This window comes from Monodelphis domestica, chromosome 7 (genome assembly GCF_027887165.1).
Source record: "Monodelphis domestica isolate mMonDom1 chromosome 7, mMonDom1.pri, whole genome shotgun sequence".
Lineage (NCBI taxonomy): Eukaryota > Metazoa > Chordata > Mammalia > Didelphimorphia > Didelphidae > Monodelphis > Monodelphis domestica.
Window position 1 is genome coordinate 93,053,514 of NC_077233.1, and position 23,768 is coordinate 93,077,281.

At 39.9% G+C, this 23,768-nt stretch overlaps 1 protein-coding gene and 1 long non-coding RNA gene across 3 annotated transcripts in view; one reads left to right on the forward strand and one right to left on the reverse strand.

The window, feature by feature from the left end:
- Nucleotides 1-564: 564 nt before the first annotated feature.
- On the reverse strand, nucleotides 565-21,874 carry LOC130455482 (uncharacterized). The gene is made up of 2 exons (XR_008913478.1): nucleotides 21,577-21,874; nucleotides 565-2,430 (listed from the first exon to the last, which is right to left on the reverse strand). It is a non-coding gene; the product is annotated as an uncharacterized LOC130455482 (long non-coding RNA).
- NCKIPSD (NCK interacting protein with SH3 domain) overlaps nucleotides 21,871-23,768 on the forward strand; it is a 28,751-nt gene continuing 26,853 nt past the window's right edge. Inside the window, exon 1 of one of the 2 annotated variants that reach the window (XM_007499820.3) lies at nucleotides 21,871-22,170. In XM_007499820.3, coding sequence (XP_007499882.2) covers nucleotides 22,000-22,170 — 171 coding nt within the window. In that variant the 5' untranslated portion in view covers nucleotides 21,871-21,999. The remainder of the gene's footprint in view (nucleotides 22,171-23,768) is intronic. The other variant, XM_007499821.3, reaches the window with a different exon arrangement.

The window sequence follows — 23,768 nt, forward strand, 5'->3', positions numbered from 1 at the left end:
AGTCAATGACAAATCAGAAATAACTAACTGCCCACCTGGGCTGTCCTAAGCTAAGCTAGAGCCAACCATTGGCACTTGTGAGACACAGGAAATGAGGTAAGGAACAGCCTCTGGATTTCGCTCACTTCCTGTGGAGAGAGCTAGGAAGGAGTTGGTGTTAGGAGCTTGGAGGGAGAGGACACCCGCAGACAGCTTTCCTTCAGATCACTCACGTGAGTTAAGGACTGATTCTTTCCACCTTGGCCCTTTGGGCCTAGAACTCACTCTGCCTTGGTCAGAGGTTGAGTAGCCCCTTTCCCTTATCTCTTCTCTCCTTCTCTCCCTCTCCTTTCCCTACTCCCAGTGTGATTAAACCTCCATAAACTCCATTCTGACTTGAGTGTTTCATTTTAGGAATTTCATAAGTAAATTCCTTGGCGGCCATTGTTCAATATTACATAAATCCCAAGCTAAAATTTTAACCATTACAGGATCAAGGACACATTTAATACCCAGTGGAATTGTGAGTCAGCTATGTTAGGATCTGAGTGGAAGAACCCCGCAAAGGAACACACAGAGACAATGTAAAGACAAAAGGGAGAGGTTTATTCCTAGCAAGCTAGGGTGGTCACCCAAGGGAAACCACACTGGGGCAAGACTGAGAGTGCATATATAGAGAGAGCAGCAGGATATCTGTCTCAACAGCTGTGGCCTTGGGTAGAGCGTCTTACAGTTTTTCCAGGATATCTGTCTCAACTGTGGCCTTGCAGTTTCTCCAGGAACTGTTCATTTGGACACAGTGCAACCCCTACTTCCCTTCATTCCCCAGTTCTTTTTATTTTGATGCTCGTTCAGGGGTGAGCAGAAACCTCCAGGGGCAGGGCATTAACATAGCCATGGGGGGGTGGGGGGGGGGGTGGGGGGGTGACAGGGCCTGATATTGCTGCCTGAGGACCATGAGATGGACTGTGTGGACCTGGTCCTTCACAAAGTGGACCAGTTGGTGGACTATACAAGGCCTGAAAGTGATAAGGAAGAAGAGAATTAACATTGGTCCAGTGGAGATCAATATCTAATGGAGATGAGGGTGGTGAGCCAGGGGAATTTCACAAACGCTTGTTGGTACCAAGGTTGGGCGTGGGTGTGTTCACATTCTCGGGCATCTAAACTACACTTAAGTTCGGCTATTGACTCCCTGAATACCCCTGTGTGGTCCATATTTATGCTGCACTGTTCCTTGAGGAACAAAAGATCAAGGCCCCTTTGGTTCTGGAGTATGACTTCTGAAAGGGAGGATCGCGATTTCTCAAGGGCACCTAGTGATTTTTCTATATGCCTCAGATCCACATCTACGTCAGTGTGTAGGTGCCTTAGGTCTGCTGTTTGAAAAAGGGAGGTTATACCTGTGCCAATCCCTGCCAAGCCGAATAGCGTGGCTAGGGTCAGTGTGGGGACAGGTTCCTGTTTCTGGCGGCTGATTCTTCCAAGTTCCCAATAGTCCAGCAGCTCCGTCCCCCAATGGTATAGTACTCAGAGCAGAATGGTGACTAGGATACAAAGCTTGGGGTCCTGGGACAAGGTTGCGGAGGAAACGCAAGGAGTCAATCCTGAGGAGGTGCAGGCCCAGTAAGCTCCATATGGGGGAATGTACCATTCTGAGGAGGGGGAGGGGAATTATTAAGGCACTAGTGGCTGCCATGTGAAAGGTTACCTATACATATACCTTGGCCGGATATAGGCATAGTCAGGCCTACTTTACGGTTGCTCCAATTGCAACCTTGGGGGCTATCCTCCTGGGAGGAATTGAACGAGGCATTCAAGGCAATGGCTTCGTAATATGGCGGTTGGGAATCAAGGCAAAGCCAGCAGCCGGAGGAGAGGTTAGTTGAGGTTCAGTTTAACTACCCCTGAGGCAGTTTCATGTTTTGTTGGATATGCTTCTACCCAACCTGAAAAAGTGTCTACCAGGACTAAAAGATACCTGTACCCATATTTCCCTGGCTTAATGTCTGTAAAATCTATCTCCCACTGTTCTCCTGGCTCCAGCCCCCTTAACCAGGTGTCCCCTGGTTTCTTCGGTCCCCCCTTTTGATTAACCCACGCACATGTTTCACATCTTTAAGTGATGTCTTTGCAGATTCAGTGCATATTATGAAAGAAAAAGTCTCTGCCCAGCATATCACTCAGTTTCATGCCTCCCATATGTGTGGTATCATGTATTCTTTTTGCTAGGTGTCTCCCCACTGCTTCTGGTAAGTGAATCCTGCCATCTGGCAGGCCCAGCCATCTTTAGGGGCGTGTCCTCAGTGCATGCCTGGGCCCCAGGTCAGTGGAGATCTGCTTGGAGATCTGAAGGGTGTCCAGCCACTGCTTCCCCCGATTGGTGGACAGGTCACAAGGGGGAGAGTCAGCCTCAAGATAGAAGTGTAGAAACCAGGACTGGGGAAAACACTAGAACACCAGATAGAAACAGATAAAATTAGTACAATAGCAATTGGCATTACACATTTGCATTTGGGTATCTTAGTTGACAGAATTCATCTTCAGAAATCATCTTCTGAGAGGAATAGATCCCTTTAGGAAATCGGATTCCTGAGTTGTTTGCAGAGCTGGTATATGATGTTTCTGTTAAAGAATATCCTTTTGCAAAGTACACATTAACTATAAACATATATAAACATTTGAGTAATAATATTTTACAGATGTATTCCTTTACCCCAGATTTGGGGGAAATTCAAGAAAGCTTTGAACTATATGTCCAAGCTCAAGATCCAAACTTCAACTGTGGTAAATTAAGGCTGCAAATACAAGCCATCTATGAATAAACTTCACCTACTTCTCAAAGTATGTTCCTAACAATTTGAGAATTCCCAATTATTAGGGTTGTTTGAGGAAATGGAAACTTTAATTTCACAATTTGCATTATGTGCTTGAAGAAACAGATTGATATTATGGGAACTTGCCCTCCAGGTGATACCCTAACGGGCCCCTTATCCCAAGAACTAAAAATGATATATACTTATTTATGTTTCACAAGGATATGCTATCCCAGGTTTCACAAGGATATATTTTCTCAGGGTTCACTGACCTGACTGGTCAGACCATATGTTAAAAGGAGCCATAAAGACTCTGACTCCAGGCATTCTTGTCCCTCTCCCTCCTGACATATGCAAGGAACTGATAAGGACCCCAGCCCCAGGAGTTCCTGTTCACTCCCCCCACCCCAGGAATTCCTCTGTATTCCCTCTACCCTAAAAGTGTATAAAAAGCCTGCAAATCCCAGACTCAGGGACAGCACTTTTGGTGCTGAGCCCCAAGCTATAGTTTGGTTAATAAAAGTACCCTTTGTAGATTGCATTACCGTGTGTGTGTGTGTCCTTCTTGGAATCAGAACCAGAACCGGACATTACATTTGGGGGCTCATCTGTATGAGAGGTCCTGGGATTCCAAAGGTTTGGACTACACAGTGGTAAAGGTACTTGAATCCTTGAAGGGAAATCTGAGTGTGTCTGAGTGTGCTTGTCTGGGTAATTGTATATGGGGAAGGGAGAGTCTGGATCAGGACATATGGCTTAGTGGCTGGCAGATCCCGTGCTTCCCGGATTATAGGAGTCAGCCTAATGTTAAGTTTGATCTATTAAGACACCCTTTCACCTGCTTCTGAGTGAGGACCTGCCAAGTATGCAGTTTCTAAGTCCCGCGAGGGGCCAGGCCGGAACGGCCAGGAAGTGGATGTGTTAATCGAGAGATTGAGAGAGTTCCCTTCTAGAGGATTTGTTAAGAGTGCTCAGTGCTGCTGGGTCTATACCCCAAAGAGATAATGGACACAAAGACTTGTACAAAAATATTCATAGCTGCGCTCTTTGTGGTGGCCCAAAACTGGAAAACGAGGGGATGCCCATCAATTGGGGAATGGCTGAACAAACTGTGGTATATGTTGGTGATGGAATACTATTGTGCTAAAAGGAATAATAAGGTGGAGGAGTTCCATGGAGACTGGAACAACCTCCAGGAAGTGATGCAGAGCGAGAGGAGCAGAACCAGGAGAACATTGTACACAGAGACTAATACACTGTGGTATAATCGAACGTAATGGACTTCTCCATTAGTGGCGGTGCAATGTCCCTGAACAACTTGCAGGGATCCAGGAGAAAAAAACACCATTCATAAGCAAAGGATAAACTATGGGAGTGGAAACACCGAGAAAAAGCAACTGCCTGAATACAGAGGTTGAGGGGACATGACAGAGGATAGACTCTAAATGAACACTCTAATGCAAATACTATCAACAAAGCAATGGGTTCAAATCAAGAAAACATCTAATGCCCAGTGGACTTACGCGTCGGCTATGGGGGGTGGGGGGGAGGAAAAGAAAATGATTTATGTCTTTAACGAATAATGCTTGGAAATGATCAAATAAAATATATTTAAAAAAAAAAAAGAGTGCTCAGTGCTCTGGGGTGGTTGGAGGCCCCCTGCCCAAGTTGGATTTGGTATGACAGAGGTTCGAGTCCTCTGAGGACACCCTGCATCCTAAGGAGAACCGTTGGATGGTGAGTGCGTAAAATTTCCACTCTGGCAGACATGCTGAAGAATAAGATCTCTCAGATAAGCCCCTAGGATCAGGGGAGTGTACTCTTGCCTGCCCGGAAACCTAGTGAAAGTCTGTGTCTCTATTGTTTGTCTTCTGGCTTTTACTGTTTGTCTCGTGTGTCTTTCTATATTTGGAACCTTCGGGTTCAAAGGTATATGAATGTGTGAGAGAGTGTGTCCTATAGGTTCTGTTGAGTCTTTGTTGTGGCTAGATTAAACAAAGAAAGAGGCAAAAAGAGTTTAAGATGCCGAGGGGTATTTCTTTTGCAGTGACTGTTCCCCTGCTCCCTCTGCCTGCATTCCAACCAGGCAGGCTATGAAGGAGAATTTCGTCTTAAGAATGGATCCTAAAACACTGATTTTTTCCTTTCAAAGCATGCTTGCCAAAAAGTTGTAAGTTTCTGTCACAGTCTCATCTCTATGTAAAAATGGGGGAGATGCAACTTTTAAGAGAGGACAAAAGCAATTACCTGCTCAATGATTTTTTCCTCTTTCTTCCTTTGGATGGGTCCCCAAAGGAGTGAAAAAGAGAAAAATCCAGAACAGAAAGGGGAGATTTTTACTCCACAGTTAGCAATTTTCACTTAAGATTAATTCTAAGGGTTGATGCATGCAACTTGGACGGATTGCTAATGATTTTGATATGGTACAAATGTAATGTATTGGGGTAAATATGAAATGTTAGCCAGATTTTTATTGAGCACTAAAACTCATAGTTAGAGGTTTGTTTTGTTAGATCTTGTAATGCATAATGGTTTCAGCGAATTTGAGAATTATCTAAATGTGATTGATAGCCAGCCTGACACAGAGAGGAATGTTTATTCTATAAGGACAGAAATTGTACTGGCTACTTTATAGATGTAAAAGTCATCCAGAAAAAAGTTATGTTGTTGAGAAGAACTTATTATAGAATTTAAATTTGGGATTTTTCAAATCAGATGTTATTTTAATGTGTGTGCTGTCAGAACTAGAAATCATGTGACACACAAGAAATTTTTAAAGTGGTTAATCTGTGCATGGGATTTAATGATATAAGTACTAAGAATTTGATATTTTACAAAAGAGGAAATTTTTAAATGGTGCTGTCTTTGATCAAGGTTATATGAATTGGTTTTTTAAAATGTGCAAAATGCATAGGAAGGACTTTGTGATCTAGAGATGAACATGTATTCAGATACAAATTCCTGGAAAGTAATGAAGTGAATACAAATTATGTGTGCATTTGTATTTTAGAGAGAATTAAGTTTTCCACCTAAATAGGTTAAGGGTATATGATATACAAGCTGTTTGTCCTTAACAAGACAAATTTGACCAGCCCTGAAATCAAGAAGGGCTTGTCATGAGGATTAAATACAATATAGTCTAGTGCCTTTCCTCTACTTACAATAATGGTAAAGAGGAGAAGCCAGAAGAAATAATGAAGTAGTCCCAGTAAGAGAAGACAATTAAATTGAAGTAGATAACGCAGATCTATCCCTTCCTACATTTTTTAGGAAACAGACTCAGCCTCCCAGGAGGTCAAGCAGCTTAGGCAGGCCACAGAATGGACTCTAATTAGCCGAAGGATGAGAATTAGGAAGGTTGAGAAACAAAAGGAACTTCAGGGATATCAAAGAGGTGAGGCTGGAATGCTGGGTAACATATAGCTAACTAGGAATAAGTGATTAAGTACATGTGAAAGTAACCAATCCCTGAATAACCTGAGGATTGTCCTCTCATCACTGACCTCACATAACTATATTTGTAATAAGGTTTGTTTGATTGTCAAATAAGAGCCTGTATGTGAAAGGAAATAACTTTATGTCTTATAACCTATCTATATAAGTTAATAATTGAATTTTGGGGTGTCTGGATTCATTTTATGAAGTGCTCCACTTCAATAAGAGTAATGAATAGAGATACTAATGATACTATGAATTCTAGTATGAAATAGATATAATTGGAATAATATTGATGGAATTTAATCAGGAATGTAGCAATGTTTTGAGCTAAAAGAAAACTAAACTGGAGGTTCTATTCTACTTTCGACAAGTTTGAGAGGAGTACAGGTAAATGCTTTGCACTTCAGTTTGCTTATACTGAAACATTGTTAAAGGACTTAATCAAAGTTATTTGGAAGTGTGGAGTTCAAACTGAAATCCACTGAGAGTAAATTATTATGAAGGGGGTTTGATACATTCAAAATTGTAAATTATAGAAAGCTCACTGATTAAAGAAGGATGGGACATAAAAAAATAAAACCCAGAAACCTTAGGATCAATTGCTCAGAAGTTATTAACCCCTTCCTTGCACACAGGAAGGAGAAAGAGTGTTTATAATTGTTCCACACTGATACTTAGGGACTGAAATAGGAACATCACAGAGTTGACAATCATTGTGTGATAGAACTTAAAGATGAGTATATTTTAATTGTATATTTCAGAGGTTTTAAGATGCTCAAGTTTGGAGCTGTGGAATCTTAATGCAAACATTCCATGCCCAGAATGATAAAATGAGTTGATATGTAATTGATAAGTTACATCACATGAATTTTGGGAATATGTTGGTTGATATTTTGATTACATTTTTGATCTGTCTAAAGATATTTGTGGCACATAGTAGCCAAAGAGTGGGTAGGATGTTAAAAATGGCATATATGTGAAATGTGCTTGCTCAGAATTTTATGTGAGGTGCTGCTAAAATAGGTGTTTAAGTATTGTTTGGCTGTAAACATAAGCTCATTGTAAACCTGTACCAAAGATTTTGTTCAATACTCAGTGGTTACCTCAGTTTACCAAGTTGTACTACGAACTGAAATTTATAACTGATGTAATCCTTTAAATTTGGTATGGCACTGAATAAGTAAATTAAGTTAGGTAAAATTGTCATTTTTAGTATATTGTCTTGATCTATCCACAAGCAGTTCATGTTCTTCCATTTGTTTAGATCTGTGTGTGTGTGTGTGTGTGAAGCATTTTTTTTTTATAATCTTATTCATTTAATTCCTGGGTTTGTTTTGGCAGATAGACCTCCCAGGAATTTTATCTTGTCTACAGTTATTTCAAATGGTATTTCTCTTTCTGTTTCTTGCCGTTAGACTTCATTGGTAATGTATGAAAATGCTGATAATTTGTGAGAGTTTATTTTATACTCCAACTTTGTTGAAGTTAATTATTGCAATTAATTTTTGGTTGATTTTTTAGAATTCTCTATGTATGCCATCACATCACCTGCAAAGAGTGATAGCTGTGTTTCCTCATTACCTATTCTAATTCCTTTCATTTCTTTTTCTTCTCTTTATTTAAATAGCTACCATTTCTTGTACAATATTGAATAGTAGTTGTGATAACAGGCATCCTTGCTTCACCCCTGATCTTATTAGTAAAACTTCTAGCTTATTCCCATTACAGATGATTACTAATAGTTTTAGATAGCTACTTTTTATCATTTTAAGGAAAGCTCCATTGATCCCAATGTTCTCTAGTATTTTTCATAGGAATGAGTGTTATGTTTTGTCAGCTTTTTCTGCATCTGTTGAGATAATCATATGGTTTCTGTTGGTTTTGTTATTGATATGATCAATTTTGTTGACAGTTCTCTCAAAAAATTAAACCATCCCTACATTTGTGATATAAAATCCATCTGGTCATAATGTAAATACCTGTGATATATTACTATAATTTCCTTAGCTACTTGTATTTTATTTAAAATCTTTGCCTCAATATTCATTAGGGAAATTGGCCCATAGTTTTCTTTCTTTTTTTTTTCTTTCTTGGTTTAGGTATCAGCTCCATAGTTCTGTCATAAAAGGAATTTGGTAGAATTCCTTCTTTATCTGTTTTTTGTAAATAGCTTATGCAGTATTTGAATTAATTGTTCTTTAAGTATTTGGTAGAATTCACTTGTGAATCTATTTGACTCTGGGAAATTTTTCTCAGGGAATTCATTGATGGCTTATTCAACTGTTTTATCTTTTGTTAATCTGGGCAGTTTATATATTTTTAAATATTCATCTATTTTGCTTAGATTGTCAGATTTATTGACATATAACTGGGCAAAATAACTACTAATTATTACTTTAATTTCCTCTTCATTGGTTGTGAATTAGCCCTTTCCATTTTTGATACTAGTAATTTGGTTTTCTTCTTTATTTTGTTAAGTCAAAATAAAACATTCTCAAAAAGACTGTTTTATCTATTTTATTGGGGAGGTGTTGTTCATTACTAGCTCCTTATCTTACTAATTATAATTAGTTCAATGGTTTTCTTACTTTCAATTTTATTCATCTCTCCTTTGATATATAAGGTTTTCAATTTGGTGTTTAGAGATTTTGACTTTATTCTTCTAGTTTTTTTTAGTTGCATGCCCAATTCATTCTACTGTTGGTTCTTGTTAGATTTCTGATCATTAATGGTGCTTACCTGAGAATTTTGTATAGTTTTAAAGAGAGTTAGGCTGCTCTGCTTCCTTCTATTTTGCCATTTTGACTGATTCCCCTTCCCTGTTGTAATTCAGTTGTTTCTGACTCTTTGTGAACCCATTTGGGATTTTCTTAGCAAAGATAATGGACTGGTTTTCCATTTCCTTTTCCAATTTAATTTTACAGATGAGGAAACTGAGACAAACTGGGTGAAGTGACTTGTCCAGGGTTACATATCTAGAAAGCTTCGAAGGCCAGATTTGAACTTAAAAAGATGAGTCTTCCTGACTCTAAGGCTAACATTACAGCTACTCTACCACCTGGTGGCCTGATCTTCTTTCGCAGTGTGGTTCTTAAAAAATTAGCAATAATCATTTCCAATGCCTTAGAAAAAGTCTTTTGATCTCAAAGGTTCTGATAGTCGGGAATGAATTTTTCAAGACAGGCTATCTTGTAGACCCCTTCCTATCTATTTGAAAGCTTTTAAATGATTTCTCAGTTTAGCAGAGGTCAATGGTTGTTTGGTTGCTATAGTGGACTTTAGGAACACACTTAAATCATGCTTTGTGGGAAGATGACGGAGTAGGACGTAAAGCTTCCTCGTTCTCTTAACACTCCTCACAAACAACCAAAAATAACTCCACAGAATCAATGCTAAAAGGGGCAAAAACAGACAGGAATCCAGAGTGAAGCTCAACAGCCAGGCATAACTAGCCTCAGTCCCCTCATCATAAGTCCTGGGGACTGGAGCAGAGCAAACAGAGTGAAATCGCAAACAGAGTGAAATCGCAAACAGAGTGAAATCAATCAGGTAGCCCTTGGGGGCAGGATTAGGAACCTCACCTTGTTTGCTAAACCCTGGCCCTTGCATCTCTGTAAGATATGGCTGGAATCTGGAAGACCCTAGGAGCAGCTGTGTCTGCTATGGCCTTAGCTCTGGAGACCTCTGCTGATCCACAGCTAAGGACTGAAGGAGTGGACACCACAGAGTCTATGGATGCCAGGCCCCAAGAGCTGAAATTCAAACCTCGCTACTAACAGCAGAGGGACTTTGGAAACCTGAGGAATGTAGACTAGACACCTGCTCTATCCCCTACAGCGATTGTGACAGTAGGAGGGGAGGAGTGAGGAAGGAGCATACACAGGGGTGAGTGAGGTTGCTGAGAGCCTGAGGCCCAACACCTGTGGTTACGCCCAGGAGAGTGGAGTCCTGGCTGCCACAGGGGAAGTGGACTATCTGCTTGCAGTTGCAAAGGCAGAACTGCCCATGGGCTCTGGTTGGAGCAATCATAAACTGGGGTTTGAGGGGTAGGCTGGGATATATTCAATCCAGGACTATAACAACTGGAATAACTAAACGGGACCCAGCAAAAAAACAAACAAAAAATTCCTTAAACCTGGGGTAACATATCCCACTACACTAGCAACTCTGGAACTTCAGCAAGAAGGCTAAAAAATAAGTTTATTGGCCTGGCCAGAAAAAATTTTAAAAATAAATAAAAAGGAAAAAGACTCTTAACTATTGATAGCCATTACAGGGCAGAGAAGACCTTAGCTCAAACTTAGAGGACAGTGAAGTAAAAACAGCTACTTCAGAAACAGTAATGAAAACAATAAATGACCACAAACTCAAAAAGAGCTTTTGGAGGAGCTTTAAAAAGACCTCAAAAACCAAATGAAAGATGTTGAGGATAAACTAGAAAAATAAATAAGATCAATGCAAGCAAACCAAGAAAATTATAGAAGAAAGATCACCCATATGGAAAAAAGAGATCTAGAAATTCACAGAATAAAATAATGTATTAAGAACTAGAATTGAAGAGGAAATAATGTTTTTTTAAAACAAGAAATAATAAAGCAAAACTTACAAAATAAAATAATAGAAGAGAATGTGAAACATCTTATCACAAAAATAATTGACCTGGAAAATAGATCAAGCAGAGATCATATAAGAATAGTTGGGCTACTGGGAAGTTATTATTGAAAAAAAGAGTTTAGATACCATACACCAGGAAATCAAAGAAAATGCCCAGAAATTCTAGAATCAGAAAATAAAATAGAAATGGACAGTATACACTGAACACCATCTCAAAGAGACCCAAAGATGAAACTACACAAGAGCATCATTGCTACGTTCTATAGCTCCAAGATTAAGGAAAAAATACTACAAGGAACAAGAAAAAATAAAAAAACAATTTAAATACTGTGGAGCTACAGTCAGAATAACAAAAGACCTGGAATACAGCATTTCATAGAGCAAAAGAACTGGGCTTACAACCTAGAATAATATACCCAGCAAAGATGAGCATAATTACAAAAGGAAAAAAGTGGATATTTAATTAATTAAAGGAGTTTCAACTATTCCTGGGGAAAACCCATAACTCAGCAGAAAATCTGATCTATAAGAAACATATAAATGTAATGAAAGACTAATCATAAACAACCCCAAAAAGTCAAAGTCTTTGATTTCTTTAAGGAGAAATGTCATCTATGGCCCCTAGGAATAGCATCATTGCCTGGGTACTTTGAAGAGAAGAGTATAGATGGAATACTTGAAGTTGAGGTGAATGTTATGGAATGAGCCAAAATGATAGTAGAATTGACAAGGAAGAGGTAGGGTAGAATGGCTATCTCATATGGAGGAGGAACAAGTAGAGAAACTGCCATGGAAAGTGGATAAGGGGGTGGAGGGCTGAAAGTACTAGAATACTACTTTCATCAGACCTGGGATAAAGAAAGAATAACATACAGAATTGGAAGGGTAAAAATCTTCTTAATGTACAAAGAAACAGGAGGGAAGGAGGATGGGATAAGGGAGGAATTGGGAGTCCCCTTGGGTGACTCAAGGAATAAGAAAAAGAAGGGTGGGTTAAGAGAAAGGATTGCAAGGGGATAAGTAAAGGGGAACCAAGGAGAGTAAAGTAAGGGAATAAAAGATTTAGGATAAGATAGGGGAAGGAATTCTTATAATTGAACTCATATCAAGAAGTAGGAGAGGGAGCAACTGGGTGGCTCAGTGGATTGAGAGTCAGGCCTAGAGATGGGAGGTCCTAGGTTCAAATCTGGCCTCAGACCCTTCCCAGCTGTGTGACCCTGGGCAAGTCACTTAACCCCCATTGCCTAGCCCTTACCACTCTTCTGCCTTGGGGCCAATATACTCTATTGACTCCAAGATGGAAGGTAAGGGTTTAAAAAAAGAAGTAGGAGAGCACAATTGGGGGGAATAAGGAAAACATTTTTGGAAAGATGGATAGAATAAGAATTGAAATGTAAGAGGGAAGGCACCAGGGAGGAATATTTGGAAAGGTGAGCCAATCTGGAACTAGAAGGAACAAGGGGAAAAGATATGAGACAATTTAGGGGAGGTAGTATGAATTTTGGAGGTATTGATCAAAGGAAATTGGACATCCAAGAAGGAATGAAAGTGGAATCTGAGTGCAAAGAAAGGAAGAGGGGAAAAAACAGTGAGGAGGAATGGAGTGTGACATGCATACTATTCTGTGTTTACCTAATTTGCTTATAGTTTCCTTCTTTATATTCAAGTCATTCACCCATTCTGAGTGGTAAGCCAAAAATGTGGAGTTTAAAATTAATAATCAATAACAAAATATTATATTTTATAAGGTTTTATTAATAATAACTAAAGCAAAAGAACTGCCTGACTTCAGCCTGGTTGCAGGTCCAAGAGAGGAAGAGGGAGGAGTTACAGTCACTTAAATACAATCACGCAAAATGTGGGGGCACAGGAATAGGGAATTTTGGGAAAATACTAAGGAACTTCTGGGGGATGAAGCCCAAAGGCTCAAAATCTTCACTTATACAGAATATTACTATATTCTTTCTATGATACAACTATGGTCTTGATATCTAAACCAAGAAGAATCAAAACTGAAAGAATACCATAGAACAATATTTCTAATGAATACTAATGCAAATTTTTTAAATAAAATATTAGTAAAGAGGCAATAGCAACATATCATAAAGATTGTCCCACTTGGCTTTGTGCCAAAAAGGCAGTGTTGGCTTACTATAATGAAAATTTTAATATAATTTATAATATTGATAACAAAATAACAAAAATCATATTATAGCAACAGACCCAGAAAAAACTTTTAATATTTTATTTCCCAATTACATGTAGATACAATTTTTGTTATTCATTTTCTCATATTTTGAGTTCCAAATTCTCTCCTTCCTTTCCTTCCCTCCCTGTTATACCCTAAGATGGTAAGCAATTTTATAATTTCCCCATACGCTATTGCACAATATATATTTCTGAATTAGTCATGTTATGGAAGAAACAACATCACTAAAAAAAGGAAAAAACTCGTAAAGAAAATAAAGTGGAAAATGGTATTCTTTGATCTACATTCAAATCCTATGAATTATTTCTCTAGCAATGGATAGCATTTTTTATCACGAGTCCTTTGGATTTGCCTTGGATCATTGTATTGCTCAGAATAGCTAAGTCATTCATGGTTGGTCATTATACAATATTTCTGTTACTGTGTATAATTTTGTCCTCTGCTCACTTCACTTTGCATGAGTTCATGTAAGTCTTTCCTGGTTTTTCTGAAATTGTCTTGTTCATTCATTATTTCTTATAGCACAATAGTATTCCATTACAATCATATAACCCAATTTGTTCAGCCACAGAAAAAACTTTTTTTTTCATGTAAAAGTGTTCATTTTATTTTTTAAGGTTAATACAGTCTTTTTTTTAAAACATTGTTTTATTTGGTCATTTCCAAACATTATTCATTGCAAACAAAGATCATTTTCTTTTCTTCCCTCCCCCCCATAGCCGACACAGAAAAAACTTTTGATGAAATACAACATTAATTTCTGTTTAAGAACATTAGAAAACAGAAATAAATGGACATGATAATGTCTATATCTAAAACTAAGTGTCAGCATTACATATAATGGGAATCAACTATAATCTTTTCCAATAAGATCAAGGGTGAAGTTGGGATGTTCATAGTCACCACTTCTATTTTATTGCTAGTGTGCCAGAAATGCTTGGCTATGGAGCTATGGCAATGAAACAAGAAAAAGGAATTGAAGGAAAAAACACAGGCAAGAAGAAACAAAATTATCACTTTTTGTAGATAATATGATGTACCTAGAATACCATAGAGAGCAAGTTGCAGAACATAAATTAAATTCACATAAATTGTTTCTATATACCACCAATAAAATCTGGCAAGGAAAAATAGGGAAATTCCATTTAAAAGAACTACAGAAGACGGGAGGTCCTAGGTTCAAATCTGGCCTCAGCCACTTCCCAGCTGTGTGACCCTGGGCAAGTCACTTGACCCCCATTGCCTAGCCCTTACCACTCTTCTGCCTTGGAGCCAATACACAGTATTGACTCCAAGACAGAAGGTAAGGGTTTAAAAAAAAAAAAGAACTACAGAATATAAAAAATATTTTTCTACATATATGTGGTACAACAGATAGACATAAATAATTGGAAAAATATTAATTCATCATAGGTAGGCCAAGCCAATGCACTAAAAATCATGTTTACCTAAATTAATTTATCTACTCAGTGCTGTCAAACTACCAAAGAAAGGATTGCTTTATAGAGCTAAAAAAAATGACATTTATTTGGATGAACAAAAAGTCAATGTTATCAAAAATAATGGAAAAATGTGGGAAGGAAGGGGGGGCCTTATCTGTATTTGATCTCAAACAAGACTACAAATTGGTCATCAAAATATCTGGTACTAGTTAGAGAATGATTGATGAATGGAACAGATCAGGAACACAACATACTGAAGCAAAGAAACCTAGTCACAAACCTAGGATTAGATAAATCTAAAGGCTGATAAACCACTGAATTAAGAGATCACTATTTGACAAAAAATTCTGGAATATGGTGGGGGTGGGGCAGGAAAAGAAAATGATCTTTGTTTCCAATGAATAATGTTTGGAAATGACCAAATAAAATAATGTTAAAAAAATAAAAAAAATTTCTGGGATAAATGGACACCAATCTGAAAGACAAACACCTTAGACAAACTGCCTTAGACAAACACCTCACATCCTATACCATGATAAATTGATAAATATAAAAAGGTCACATCAGAACAAGTTAGAGGAGTAGTGAGAAAATTATCTTTTAGATTTATAGTTAGGGGAAGCGTTAATGACCAAATGAGGGATAGAGGGGACCACAAAAAGTAAAATGGTCAATTTTGATTACATAAATTATAAAGGTCATGCACAAATATATCCAATGCAGCTAAGATTAAGGGAAATGGTTTACTGGGAGAAAAAATTCTTTGAAGCAAATTTTTGTGATAAAAGTCTCATTTCTAAGATATTTATAGAATTGATCAATATTTATAAGAATAAAAACCATTCCCTAGCCAATAAATGGTCAAATGATATGGACAGGCAGTTCTCAAGATAAGTTTATGCTATTTATAGCCATATGAAAAAATTCTCCAAATCAATAATATTGAGAAAAATGGAAATTAAAGCAATTCTGAGGTTCAACCTCATACCCATCACATTAGCAAAGTTGACAAACAAGGGAAATGACAAATGCTGGAGGGGCTATAAGAATACTGTTACATGGATGCTTTGTTGGTAGGGCTAGATATTGGTCCAGCCATTCTGGAAAGTCATTTGGAAATATGCCCCCAAAGTTCCTAAACTATAGATACTAAAGGGTAGTTGATAGAGCTCTGAGCCTAGAGTCAGGAAGACCTGAGTTCAAATCCAGTCTCAGATACATACTTGCTGTGTATCCCTAGGCAAATCAGCTCATTGTTATCTGCCTCAGTTTCCTCACCTATAAAATGAGAATAAAACTATCATCTTCTTCCTGGAGTTGTTATATGAGCAACAAATGAGATAATATTTATTTTTTTAAAAAGCCCTTAGAGGGGGCAGCTAGGTGGCTCAGTGGATAGAGAGCCAGCCTTAGAGATAGGAGGTCCAATCTGATCTCAGACACTTCCTAGCTGTGTAACTTTAGACAAGTCACTTAACTCCATGACCCTAGCCCTTACTGCTCTTCTACCTTGGAACCAATACTTAGTATTACTTCTAAGACAAAAGGTAAGGGCTTAAAATAATAATAATTTTTTAAACTCTTACTTTCTGTCTTGGAGTCAATACTGTATATTGGCTCCAAGGCAGAAGAGTGGTAAGGGCTAGGCAATGGGGGTTAATGACTTGCCCAGGGTCATACAGCTAGGAAGTGGCTGAGGCCAGATTTGAACCCAGGACCTCCCATCTCTAGGCCTGACTCTCAATCCACTGAGTCACTCAGCTGCCCCCAATAATAATTTTTTAAAAGCCCTTAGCAAGATACCTGGTACCCAGGAGGCACTTGTTTATTCTCTTCCTTCCCCATTTCCATTGACCTAGGAATACTACTACTAGGCCTATACCTTAAAGAGATCAAAGAAAGAGAAAAAGTTCCAATATATGCAAAAACATTTATAGCAACTCTTTTTGTAGTAGGACACTACTAAAAACTAAAGTGGTGCCTACCAGTTGGGGAATGGATGATATTAAAATTAATTGTGGTTGGACTGATAATATGTTAATTAGGTGGTCACCAGGGATTTAATTTCTATCTAAATCCCAAAATGAATTACTAAAAGTAAATAGAATTTATGGTAGTTTATTTACAATCTTTACAATAGAAGGAAGATATTAAGTAATGAGAGAGAGAAAAACAAACAAACTCTGGCTTCTTCTGATACCAGTTAGAATTTCTAAGCCCCAGACAGGAGAAGAGAGTCTCAAGAAGATGGGCCTTACCTGGAGGCTTCACACCTCCAGAAAGGTGGGGTCACTAAGTCAGCTTTTCATTCACCAATGGTGACAGTCTAAAAGAAGTCTGGTTGTTTGCCCAAACTGTCCAAAAGTCTGAATCTGAATGAGTGATCCCCTTCTGCCTTTTGGTCCTCTTTTTAAAGATCTTTTTCTCTTGTGTCACCTCCCCTAAATTTCATGTCTACCAATCACAGCAGATGCTTTTCTTCAGGACTGTTCATTCTTTAGTTCTCACCTTCTTTGGTTAGATTTTCTCCATGGCTGCCCACTCTTTAGTTCTCACTTTCTCTGGTTAGATTATATCTTTTTGGGTTACTTAACACCTCTTTTGGTAAATTCACCTTTTGTAGTTACTTAACACCTTTTGTGGTTAAAATGGGTAGATGTACTTAAAATACTGAGTTATCACCTTTTTGTAGATTAAAATCTAAAAATAGATTGTGGATTACAATTCAATCTTCCTAATTAAGGAAGAGCTAAGTACCTTCATCGTTATAATCAGGAGATAGCTAAATCCAATCCTCACAGTGAATAAATTATGAATTGAGTATAATGGAATACTATTATAAGAATGGATGAAAGATGATTTCAGAGAAACCTGGGAAGACATATAAACTGTTGCGCAGCAAAGTGTCTAGAAAGGAGAACAATTGATGCTATAATATCAATATTGAAAAATTGAATTATTTTGAGAGATTTAAGCAATGTGATTAATACAACTCCCTATAATTCCAGAGGAGCAATGATGAAGAATGTTTCACATCTGTGAACCTTAAAAATTCTCAGACCCTCCTTTATAAGGTTTGGTTAAGACCATTCCCCACTTTAAAGAATGAAGGAACTTAGATCAGGAATGTGAGACCTCTATTCCACCCCTACTTAAGCCTGCTTTAGGGGAAGAAACTCCTTGCTGAACAATGAAAAATACTTAAACCCATACTTATAGTAAGGCAAAAGTTCTTAAGCTGTGCCTATTTTTAGGTCTAATACAAAAGGGTGCTAAGTACCTATAAAGGTCAGGCAACTTGTGAATTTACAAGGAGCAAAGAGGTGAAAACTTACTCAGAGATTTTTTCAGGTGTAAAGGTAATCAAAAGTTCAAGCCTTCTTAGGTGTGAATTAAGAATGGTCTGTCCTTTGGAAAACGTCTACTGTGATTGGTAGATGTGAGAACTTAGGGGAGGTGACATAGGAGAAATTTCCCTTTAAAAGGAGCTCAGAAAGGGAGCTGAAGACATTCACATTCACATTCACATTCAGATTCAGGATTGAGCTGGTGGAGTCAGCTGAGATGAAGCTGGCCTGGTGTCACTAGAATCCTTGCTTGGACAGATCTTGTGGTGAGTGATTAAGGACTGACTGATCTTTCCCTTAGGGCTTAGGCCTGGGTTGGCCAGGGCTGCCCTGGGCTGGCCTATCCTTTTCTCATTATTCCCCTTTTCTCTCTTTCTCTCCTTTTCTTTAATTCCACATTTGTTTTAATTAAAATCTCTATAAAACCCAGCTAACTTGGGTATATTTCATAATTGGGAATATTTCCCTGGCGTCCACCTTATATTTGACTTAAAACAAGACACTGTCTTGAAACCATATTTTCTGTGGTCACAATTTACTCATCCACTCTTATATCTACTACAATTTAAGTCTTCCACTATTTTAATTATTACACATCTTATAACAGAGAAATAATGGACTAATGAGCTAACATCCAGAATTGGGGATACATTTTAAAATAGGGCCAATATGGGAATTTGTTTTGCTTGACAATACTGGTTTTTTTGCTTTTATTTTGTCAAGGGGAGGAGAGATTAATGGGAAAAATGCAATTGAAAAACATAAAATTTAATATATATGTTTACTTTTATTTTACTTTTAATTATTTTTTAATTTGGAAATTTTTAATTACTTTAGAATATTTTTCCATGGTTACAAGATTCATGTTCTTTCCCTTCTCTCCCCCAAATTCCCTCCCATAGCTGACATGCAATTCCACTGAGTTTTACATATGTCATTGACTAAGACCTATTTCCATATTATTGATATTTGTACTAGGGTGATCATTTAGAGTCTATATATCCCCAATCATATCCCAATCAACCCATGTGATCAAGCAGTTGTTTTTCTTCTGTGTTTCTGCTCCCACAGTTCTTCCTCTGGATGTAGATAGAGTTCTTTTTCATGAGTCCCTCAGAATTGTCCTGGATCATTGCATTGCTGCTAGTAGAGAAGTCCATTACATTCTATTTTACCACAGTGTATCAGTCTCTGTGTATAAGATTCCCCTGGTTCTGCTCCTTTCTCTCTGCATCAGTTCCTGGAGGTGATTCCAGTTCACATGGAATTCCTCCAGTTCATTATTCCTTTGAGCACAATAGTATTCCACCACCCTCAGATACCACAATTTATTCAGCCATTTCCCAATTGAAGGGCAGCCCCTCATATTCCAAATTTTTTGCCACCACAAAGAGCATGGCTATAAATATTAGAATTTAATTTTAAAAATATTTGCCCCATACCTGATTCATATTATATACCAAAAACTTTTTTTATTCCCCACTCCATTCCCCTAGGGTGATTTAAATATGAGATAATGGGGACCCTAGGCCAGGAATTCATTGTGAAGGGGACTTTGCTGGAGATCAATCAGGTGTTTGCCCCACAGATTGTTTTCTCCACCTTGGGCTCAATTACTAGGGCATTTTCCCTGGTTTGCGTGATATGTTTGGAAGGTACCATGACTCTCAATCCATACCTACTTTCACTATACTGCCCATCCTTTCAACCCTGCTATTTCTGTTCAATTATAAGCTCAGAGTCATCTTTAACTCTTGCTTATACTCATCCTAGCCATCCAAACAATTGCTAAAGCTTGTCAATTCTACTTCCAAATCCTTCACATCCATTCCTTTCATTTTATTCCTTTCACTACCACTTTAACTCAAGTCTGCATCATTTCTTCCTTGCATTATTATAACTTCCTATCTGGTCTTCCTGCTTCAAATCTCTGTCTACTCCATCACTTACAGAGCTTCTAAAATAATATTCTGAATGTGAGAGTCTGAATATGACACTTTCTTAGGATTTTCCATTGCCTTTGGGATAAAATAGGAATTCTTTAGATTGGTTTTCAAGGCTCTCCATAATGTAGCTCCAACCTACATTTCCAGTCTGATTTCTACATTATTTCCCTTTGTGTTCTACATATTGCCCAACCAGGCAACTAGGTATACCCAGAACTCAATTCTTCATGTACTACCTCTGTATATTTGCACAAGTTTTCCACCATTCCTGGAAACCACTCTCACTTCATCTTCTCAGTTGAACAACATTTATTAAGTCCATGCTATGTGAAAGGTCAGACATGTCTCAGTGGATAGAGTGCCTGGCCTGGAGTCAGGAAAACCCGAGTTAAAATCTGACCTTAGATATTTATTCGATGTGTGACTCTGGGCAAATCACTTAGCCCTGTTTGCCTCAGTTTCCTCATCTGTAAAATTAATTGGATCCAGAAATGGCAAACTACTCTAGTACCTTTGCCAAGAAAACCCCAAATGGGGTCAAGAAGAGTTGGACATGACTGAAATAACTAGACAACAACAAATATGAAAGACACTGTGTAATTAAGTACCAGGCATACAAAAAAAGCTAAATCTCTGCCCTCAAGAAGCTTATGTTCTGGTGGCAGAATATGTGTTGAGAGATAAGTAGATGGAAAGTCCTCACGTAGGAAGTTACATTTAGGTCTTGGAGAGAGCTAGGGATTCCAAGAGGTGGTATTGCGGAAAGAGAAGATTCCAGGCATAGAAGACAACCAGGACAAAGATGTATTTAGATAACATCCAATAGGCTCTTTTCTATGGAATATAGAGTACATGAGAGGTAGTAATGTGAAATAAGTCTGGAAAGAGACTAGATTAAAGAAAGGGTTTACAGGGTATTCTTTCCTAGAGGCAATACTGAGTTGCTGAAGTTTCACGAGTAAGGGGATGACACAGCCAGACTTGTGTTTTAGGAATACCAATGTGCTTTAATTTCTTCTTCTTAAAATCTTTTCAAAGTTCAGTTTTGGTGTCATGTCCTTGTGAAGCCTTGTATGCATAAATTGGATTTTAATTTTTCTTGCAGCCAAGAAGACGTTAGCTATGTAACTCTGGGCAAATCTCTTAACCTTTCAGCCTCAATTTCTATATCTGTAAAATGAGGATAACAATAGCAATCACCTTACAAGGTTATCAACTTTAAAAGAGTTAATATGTGTAAAGGGCTTTGCAAACCTCAAAGTACTACATAAATAACAGTTATTGTTATTATAATTGTTATTTTGGTCTAGCAGGAGGCAGTGTGGCGCAATGGATAGCATGTTGGTTTGTAGTCAGGAAAAACTGGGCTTAATGGAGTCTGAATGCAGAGAGAAGCATACTATTTTTTCACTTTCTTTTCTTTTTTTTTATATGTGTCTTCTTCCACAATATGATTAATGTTAACATATTTTGCATAATGTCACAGTATAATCTACATCAAATTGCTTCCCATATCAGGGAGGAGATTGAAGGGAGAGAATTTGTGTCTCAACTGTTAAAACTATTAAAAATTGTTACATGTAATTGAAATTGAACTGAAATAAAATTGAAAGACCAAAAAAAAGGGTTCAACCAGAGGTAGCTTCCTAGCAAGAAATCACAGGTTCTTTGCTAATCTGTTTTTGCTCATTTGATGTGTCTAATTTGTGTTTTCTGCAAGAGAATACCTCGATGGGGGCTCAAGCTGATGTTCTGAAAAGATGCAGACACAAAAGTATCTCTTACCTGGGTGTGGCTTTCAGGGGGCAGGTGAGGGAGAAGTGGCTAGAATTGGGTGTCATTTTCAGCTTTGTAAGGTACCTCCCTTTTGCCTAATTGTGTATCTGTCTGTCGTCATTTTTCACAGTTTTCCTGATTCCAATCTTCGGGACAGTACCAGAGTCAGGGGCCTAAGGGGCTACGTGGAAACCCCCACTCGCAGGCCTGGGAAAATGGGAGGCTCAGGTTGCCTGCGCCCTCGCGCGCTCTCGCGCGTGGGCCGGGCGCGCCCCTAGGGGCGGGGCTCCGCCATGGGGGTGGGAGTGGGAAGCGGGAGCGCGCACGCGGCTGTGTCACGGGGCGGAGCGGGCGCGCGGCAGCTTTTGGACCCCGGCGTCCCGGCTCCCGGTTCTCGGACCCTCTACCCCGCGACGGCGGCGGCCAGGCCTCATGTACCGCTCGGTGTACGCCTTCCGCTCGTCGGAGCCCAACTCCCTACCCTTCGGCGAGGGGGAGACCTTCCTGATCCTGGAACACAGCAGCCCGCACTGGTGGCTGGCGACCCGGGCCCGCAGCGGGGAGACCGGCTATGTGCCCCCAGCCTACCTGCGGCGCCTGCAGGTCAGAGCCGCCCCTAGCCTCTCCAACTGGCCCTGCCCTTGATCCCGGCCCTGACCCTGGCTCGCTCTGGCCCGCCCCCGCCTGCCCGGCTTCCGCGCCTGACCCCGGTCCCCGTGGCATCCCCTGCCCTCCCCCACCTCCTCCCAGGCTCCCATCCCTCCCCCAGGTTCTCGGACTCGTCCTTTTCTGGGCCTGCAGCTGCATTCCAGCCTTGCTTAGGCCCTCCCTCATTCCTCCATCCCCGTTCCCCGTCGTCCCCTCCTGCCCGGGGCACCCTCAACCTTGCCTCACTTCGTTGGGTGCTCTCCAGGTCGGCGTTTATTCCTCTCTCCATCCTTCTCCAGAAGAGCCCCGCCCCCTAAAAGCAAAACAAACCCCCAAACCCAGCCCGACGGCCTCGCAACTTCGCTGACTGGGCTCAATTCTGTGGAGCCTTCAGCGGGGCCCCTTGACCGGGCGCTCTGGCCTGGGGCGTGCCTGTGAGGGGTGGGCATCCCTGTCCCTCCTGGGGGCCTCTGCTCTGTGTTAGGGATGGCTGGCTTCTTGGGATCTTGGGGAGCGGAGGTTGGGGGGGGCTTCCTTCTTGGCCTAACCGAGGGGTTCACGGCTGCCACCTTAGGCCTCCTAGCTCTTTCCTCCCTCCCATGTTAACCCCAAGCCCCTCTCCCCCCCATCCCCAGTCTTGTGAGACTGCAGCCCCCTCCGGAAAAGACTGAATTAGGGGAGGGGAGAGGGGGAGAAGGTTTGTGAGTTAGACTGGGAGTGCCCCTTGTCTATAGCATGCATCATCTTATTCCCAAACCAGCCCTTCAGACAGAAATAACCCTTTAAATTTGGAGAAATAGCAGCTGGGGCTGGCTGTGTCCTCCAGCCTCCAGTCTCCATTGGGAAGAACCAGGTCTGCTTGTGAAACACAGTCCTGTCCCTGGAGAGCCCTGGTCCGAGGAGGAAGAGGATTCTTGCCTTCGGAAAGCCTCCACCAGGAATCTTTAAGATGGAAACTCACTTGTGTGGGGGTGGCAAGAAGTAGATGAATGGGTGTGTGTGTAATCAGGGGAGGCTTCCTGGAAGAGTTTTGTTGTTTGGCATTAGGAAAGATGGGGCAGAGAGGTAATTGGTAGGTTCCCTCTGCTAGAGAAGTTTAGCATCCTCTGTGACCTGATCTATTCCTCATTTGGGGTCCCCACTATGGGTTTTAAGGGGAGAATGACCCTCTTACAATGGCCTCCTATACAAGGCCTTTTCCTGTTGAATAAATCACATCCTCTCTGGACCTCAGCTGCCCTATTTGTAAGATGAAACACTGGCTGCTTCTCTATTCCCATCACTGTCAATGGCTACCAAGTCTTTGTCATGATGGAGACCTTTGTGAGACCCTGCCTGGACCTGTGTGTGCTTGTCTGGGTTTGGCTTTGCATAGCTGCGACAGTGTCCCTCTGCATCTCTGTCAAAGGAATGTCACACAGCAGCCCCACCCTGGTTGGGGATTTAGAGCTCTGCTGTTTGTCTGTCTGGGTCTTGGTCCGTGGGTCCATTGGCGCCATCTGGGGAAAGCTGGGGTGGGTGGGGAAGGTCAGGATATTCTTGGAGAGCTCAGG